At 41.6% G+C, this 6,251-nt stretch overlaps 1 protein-coding gene across 1 annotated transcript in view; it reads right to left on the bottom strand.

The window, feature by feature from the left end:
* Positions 1–4,288: 4,288 nt before the first annotated feature.
* Positions 4,289–6,251, bottom strand: part of rnf31 (ring finger protein 31) — a 56,428-nt gene continuing 54,465 nt past the window's right edge. Inside the window, exon 24 of the mRNA XM_085389402.1 lies at positions 4,289–6,209. Within this exon, the coding sequence (XP_085245528.1) occupies positions 6,159–6,209 (51 nt within the window). The 3' untranslated portion in view covers positions 4,289–6,158. The remainder of the gene's footprint in view (positions 6,210–6,251) is intronic.

Below are 6,251 nucleotides of genomic sequence, written 5' to 3'. Positions count from 1 at the left end.
AAACATCCGGAGGCCTGAACACGGTTTCAGCACCATGGACAGATCCAGCTGTTAACTCAGCAGCATCTGCAGGACGTTGCGGTCCATGCTCTTACGGGAGGTTTGCCTCCCACTCAAACCTTCCACATACTGTGGCAACAAAGTGGGAAGAACACAAGGACATTAACTACTCTGAGAAATATGGACAGGGCAAAGCAAATGTTTTCGTTTACATGGAGAGTTCTCACTGACCTACTAAGGAGAAAGCACTGTAAGGGCAACATTTCATCTTTTAATCTCTTGCTCCTTACCAGTTGTTAAAAAGGTAGCCTAAAAAAAAAATGCATATAAGGAAGACTTAAAGTACACTTTGACTAATGAGCCAGTGTCACATAAAAGGCACTTGATTTTCATATACAACATTCAAAGTCTGGTGTGGTAATTCCTATGAAACACCATAATTAAAAATACAATAAATATGTGTCAGTGCTCAATCTAAAAAGAAATATCCCATGGTCACTGAGTGGAGGTGCTTGTGGGTCATGGAGTCACTGCTGAGTGATATTTTACAATGAAACATCAAACATCATGTTTATCTTACTCAAATCTTCTTCTTTCTTTTTTTTTAAAGCTAACCATGCTTACATTGAACAGAGTATGCACTTAGCCCTTGTAGACAGTCATAGCTACACTGTGTATAGTGCAGGTGTAGTGCTGCTGACCTCAGCTGAGGATGTTGTCGGGCGGTGGAAGGAATACTTTGAGGACCTGCTTAATCCCACTGACACATCTTCTGAAGCAGGACGAGGGGATAAGGGGGCGGCTCATTCGTCACTGGGGGTGTTGTCACTGAGGCAGTTAAACCAGGCTGTTGCTGGTTGACATTCCTCTACAATGTAGCATGGATATCTAGGGTGGTACCTCTGGATTTGCAGACTGGGGATGTGGTTCTCATCTTCAAGAAGGAGGACTGAAGGGTGTGCTCCAACTATAGGGGAATCACATTCCTCAGCCTCTCCAGGAAAGTCTATAGCAGGGTACAGGAGGGTGAGGCTGTCTGTTGGTCAAACCTAGGATTCAGGAGAAACAATGTGGTATTTGTCCTGGTTGTGAAACACAGGACCAGCTCTTTATCCACTCTAAGATATTTGGGAGTTTGCCCAACCAGTCTACATGTCAGAGAATTCTACTGGAAGTACTTCAGCAGTATGGGGTGTTCGGCCTGTTGCTACAAGCCATTGCATTTTTATTCAACTGTTGCAAGAGCTTGGTTCACATTGTCAGCAATAAGTTTCGCTCCATCAGGGCTGCCCTTTGTCACTATTGCAGTTCATTTTTATTGAAGAGAACAGAATTTGTACTTTTAGCCAAGTGGGAAAAGGCTTCTACTTGGATCATCTCAGATTCTCATCTCTGCTTTTCACAGATCGTGTGTTTCTGTTGGCTTCATTAGGTGGTGGCCTCCAGCTCACACTGGAGTGGTTCACAGCTAAATGTGAAGTGGCAGGAATGAGAATCAGCACCTCCAAGTTTGAGGCCACGGTCCTCATCCAGAGTGGAGTGCTCACACCAGGTCAAGGATGAGTTGCTGCTCCAAGTGGAGGAGTTTAAATATCTTGAGGTCTTATTCACGAGTGAGGAGAGAGGGGAGCAGGAGATCGACAGATTTATCGGTGCTTAGCTGCAGTGATGCAGACCCTGTACCAGCCCATCGTAATGAAGAGGGAGCTGAACGTACAAGCATAGCTCTTGATTTACCAGTCGAGCTATGTTCCTACCCTCACCTATGGTAGTGACCGAAAGAACGAAATTGCAGACACAAACAGCGTAAATGAGCTTTCTCCAAAGGGTGGCTGGCCTCTCCCTTAGGGCGAGGAGTTCAACCATCTGAAAGGGGCTCAGAGTAGAGCTGCTACTCCTCCAAATTGAAAGGTGGCAGCTGAGATGGTCCGGGCATCTGATAAGGATGGCCCCTTGGTGAGGTGTTCCCAATGGGAGGAGGCCTCGGGTCAGAGAACGGCTTGATGTTCCCCCAGACATGAGGTCTGGGCTTCTGTGCTTAGGCTGCCGTTCCTCTAATCGCCCCCGGATAAGCGAAAGAAAATGGATGGATAGTCATAAGAAATGCAATTCACAGTAGTAGTTTTAAAAAGTATTGTATGCTTACAATACAATAAAATACATATACAATCTCCTCAGTTACAATAAAACTAGATATCACTGCCACTGGCTCCAGGTCAGTGCTAGAGAGCACCGCCTTCAGTCCTCTGAGTGACTCGTCAAGTTTCAGGAAGTTACCCACGAGCTAACTTCAAAATCAAAAGTTGAAGATAATCCTTTTAGTTTGATGAAACATTGTTACTGTTAACTAATATGAGAGTAGAAGCATTCAAACAATCATGACTGTTTATCAAGCCAGGATTGGAAATTTAAGGTGTAGAAAGAGCTAAAAACGGCAGTATTTGTTTTTCTGCTTTGAAAGATTAAATTAAATGTTTTCTATGTTTATGATTGTTTATCATCACAGAAATTGTTTTCCTGCTCTATTTACATTATACATGCTTCCCTTAGGCAATATCATTAAAAGGCATAGCATACATTTTCATTGCTATGCAGGTGACACCCAGCTCTATGTGTCCATGAAGCCAGATGTCTCTTCAGTATCACATGGAAGTTGGTCACAATGCCTGTGACCGGACTGGCAGATAAGTGTGGTGGTACCCCTTCTCAAGAAAGGGGACTGGAGCATGTGCTCTGATTTCCGAGGGCTCTCACTTTTCAGCCTTCTTGGAGGGGCTATGCCAGGGTGCAGCAGAGGGTTCCATTTGTTAGTTGCACCTCAGATTCAGCAGGAGCGATGTGGTTTCTGTTCTGGTTGTGGCCTTATCAGGCAGTGACCTCCAGCTTGCACTAGACTGGTTTGCAGGCACGTGTGAAGCACCCAGGATGGGAATCAGGAGGTCCAACCACTGTTATCAGCTGCCCATTCCAGGTTGTTGATGAGTTGTTTCCCCGAGTGGAAGATGTTAGAGAATTGTGGATCAATATGATTGTCATCGTGCAAGGTGATTAGGTCTTTAGCATGAATGCTCACCTGTTTCCTACACACACACACATCACATCACATGCTCATAGACACACACACAACAGATGTTCACATGTGAGTGTTTTATCTGTTGCATGATTAATGAGATGATTGTGTGACCACCGAGTTAATAAAAGAGCTGCGAGAGGGGGCCGGAGTTTGGAGTTGTCTGGGATCAGGTGAGGAACTCGCAGCTCCAAGACCCTGGTCCGATCGGCTCCCCTTGCAAGTTAAAATGGATCGCGCTCTGTCTTGCTTTGTTCACGGGAATAAGTCTCTGAGTCAGCGAGGTCTACAAGTATAGACCTAACAGAAGAGTTTAAGTATCTTGGGGATGTGAGAGCAGAGCATGAGATTGACAGATGGAGTGAGATGGATGCTGTTCTAGGCTGTTGTGAGCATGAAAGTGAAACTGTCAATTTACTGGTTGATCTATGTTCCTACCCTCAACTGTGGAGTAGGAACATAACTGAAATAATCGTGGCTGTTATGAAGTTGGTTAGGAGCTCTGGGTAGTAACTGAAAGAATGAGACTGAAATACAAGAGGTGCAAATGAGCTTCTTTCGACGGGTGAGGTAGTAGGCTCTCCCTTAATGATGGGGTGAGGAACTCGGTTATAAAGGAGGGGCTCAGAGTAGAGCTTCCACTCCTCCACATCAAAATGTTGTGAAAAGTTTTCTTAACCCTGCGTCCTATGTCATAGTGAGAGTTTCAGTGAACGACTGCCAAATGCTAGTACTCCAGCCTAACATCATATATGCAAGACCTAGAAATGCTGGAGCCTTCTTTGGACAAAGAACCACTCAACGGTCCTGGACGCTACATCTTGGGTCTAGCACAGAGCTCGTACCCTATATTCTCAATGGTATGGGATTGTATTGATGACATACGACACACACATGTTACAGAACATGTTTTTAGCATGAATGAAAATGATAACGATTCTTCTGATCACTGTTTCCGAACTGGATTTGTTGTAAAATCACATAAATACAGGCTCTGCATAATTTGCAGATTGTCAAATTTTATTTCCATTCACGGCAATATTTAATACGGTTCCTCGAATGTCCTGTTTAGAGTCATGTCTGTGACTGTTGCTACGCACCACATCATATTGTATATGTTGTATGGTTCATCTGCTTCGTGTGTAGATTAACCAGATGATCAGCATAAACATTACCAAACTGTATAAAAAGGGTATCAGTCATGTTATGAATGCTTTATTAGACACAGTACATGACACAGAATACACTTTCACAGGGACTTATGTTCTTGCTTATTACAAACGGCAGCTTTTAAACTCTCAGTATGTTATTCATTTGGTCAAACCATTATCTGTCTGTCAAGTGTAAGCATTCTGATTTTTACATGCAACCTACCACTCTCAAATGGCCAGTAAAAACAAAGTTGTGGAAATGTAGCATTTTATAAGAAAGGAAATAAAAGATGAATTTTTATGTATCAATAGAACTTGTTTACTTTCTGCAGTAACAGCCTTTGCAAAACATGCAGTCACCTGTGGATTCTGAGTTTACAATCCTTCATTTGTTTTCATCCCTGCAGAGTGGACAACTTTTATTCTCTTGGCTCTTAACTTACTTAAGATTAATTAGGTTAACTTACTTAATCACTAAGTAAGCTCTTATGTGAGCTTACGTAGTGATGCAAGCACTTATAATTTCAATAAGATGTTAATTTGCTCCAATCAAATCCAATGTTACAGTCAAGCTGATTTCAATACATCTTTCAATAAACTTTGGTAACGTAGTAAAACAAAAAAAATATATCGCTACCTTAGTGATTCATTTGCTGCTGAAGCCAATTGAAAATAAAAGTATTTGCCCTTGTATTCACATCTGTGTATTATATAAGTAAGGCTACGTCTCACAGCTGGGGAGTGAAACAGCGAGTTTGAGAAAAGAGGAAAGTTTTGTTTTATTTGGTTGGCACAATAAAAAGATCCAGCCGAAATACTGGCTGTTCATTTGAGGAAAAAAGAAGCAAAGCCTCAGTGTACAGTACTGTGTAAACGTCTCAAAGCAACTCTCACTTCTTTGAATTTTGCGAGGAAAATGGGAGCAAGTGCAGTGATTTTTGAAACGTATTGAAACACACATGGAAGCCAAAAACAACGTCTGTACAATTCTAAAGTCCAAAAGCTGAAACGCAGCTTTTGGAACTAAACTCTGTTGATATTCACTACTGTACCTCCCTGATATCATTCGTTCATATTGATGATGATTTAAGATCTGTTGCCACTCATTTCAGTCCGGTTCTTGTGTAGTTCGGCCTTTTCTCTGTTTCCCTTCCTTAAGAGAAACAAATCACGTAAATCACTCAGTTCCTGTGTCGGAGCTTTGACAGATTTTTCTTCCTTTTTTAGGACGTGATTTGTAGATGTTGTTTATCTGCTGTAGACAGTTTTTTGTAATTCCCTCGGCCATGATGCTGTTCTTTAGCAATCACCTTGTTGGTACAGAAATATTATTCTATGCCTGTCAAAATGTGATATCTTTGGCATTTTTCACAGACATACCTAAAGAAGGGGAAACACACTGTGTTTTTGGAAGGCTGCAAGTGTGCCTACAAATATGATTTAAAATTGATTTCTTTGTGACATAGTTTGATATGTGAGGACACATCACTGGTTCATCTCTTGAGTTAGGAGCATTTTTTATGCTTGAATGAGTTATAGGTCAGTGTTACATAACTGTAAGTGAAAAGCAGGCAACATCCAAACTTCGAAAAAACTTGAGAAAACCTGAAGAACTATTGCTCAAGAAAGTCTCTCTGCGGAAGAAAAATGTAAAGAAATGTTGTTGCTCAACAGTTTTACACAAAAGAACATTCAGCTGATTTAAATGATTTAGTCAGAGCTTGTCTCATGTTCCAGCTCACATACGTTGATTTTGAAATGTGGTTTTCTGACAAAGTCAAACTATTTATTTACACTATCACAGAGGTATAAGTGAACACTAATACATTGTCCACCTGAAAAACAGGGATCTTCTGGATCATCTTGTCTTGTTGCTGAGTTTTAAGTTGAACGGTTAATGTAGTTACAAATGATATAAAACAGGAACTGAGCATCCTCTACTTCTTTCGTGGCACCTTATCACCGAGCGGTACTTCATCCATCAGTTTCTGAAAAGACACCACAACGGTGATTTTAACATACCTTATAGT

This window comes from Rhamphochromis longiceps, linkage group LG18 (assembly GCF_057381845.1).
Source record: "Rhamphochromis longiceps isolate RC_006_pf linkage group LG18, R_longiceps_female_GT1.1, whole genome shotgun sequence".
Lineage (NCBI taxonomy): Eukaryota > Metazoa > Chordata > Actinopteri > Cichliformes > Cichlidae > Rhamphochromis > Rhamphochromis longiceps.
The sequence above is the reverse complement of the archived record's forward strand: the minus strand, read 5'-3'. Positions and strand labels throughout refer to the sequence as shown.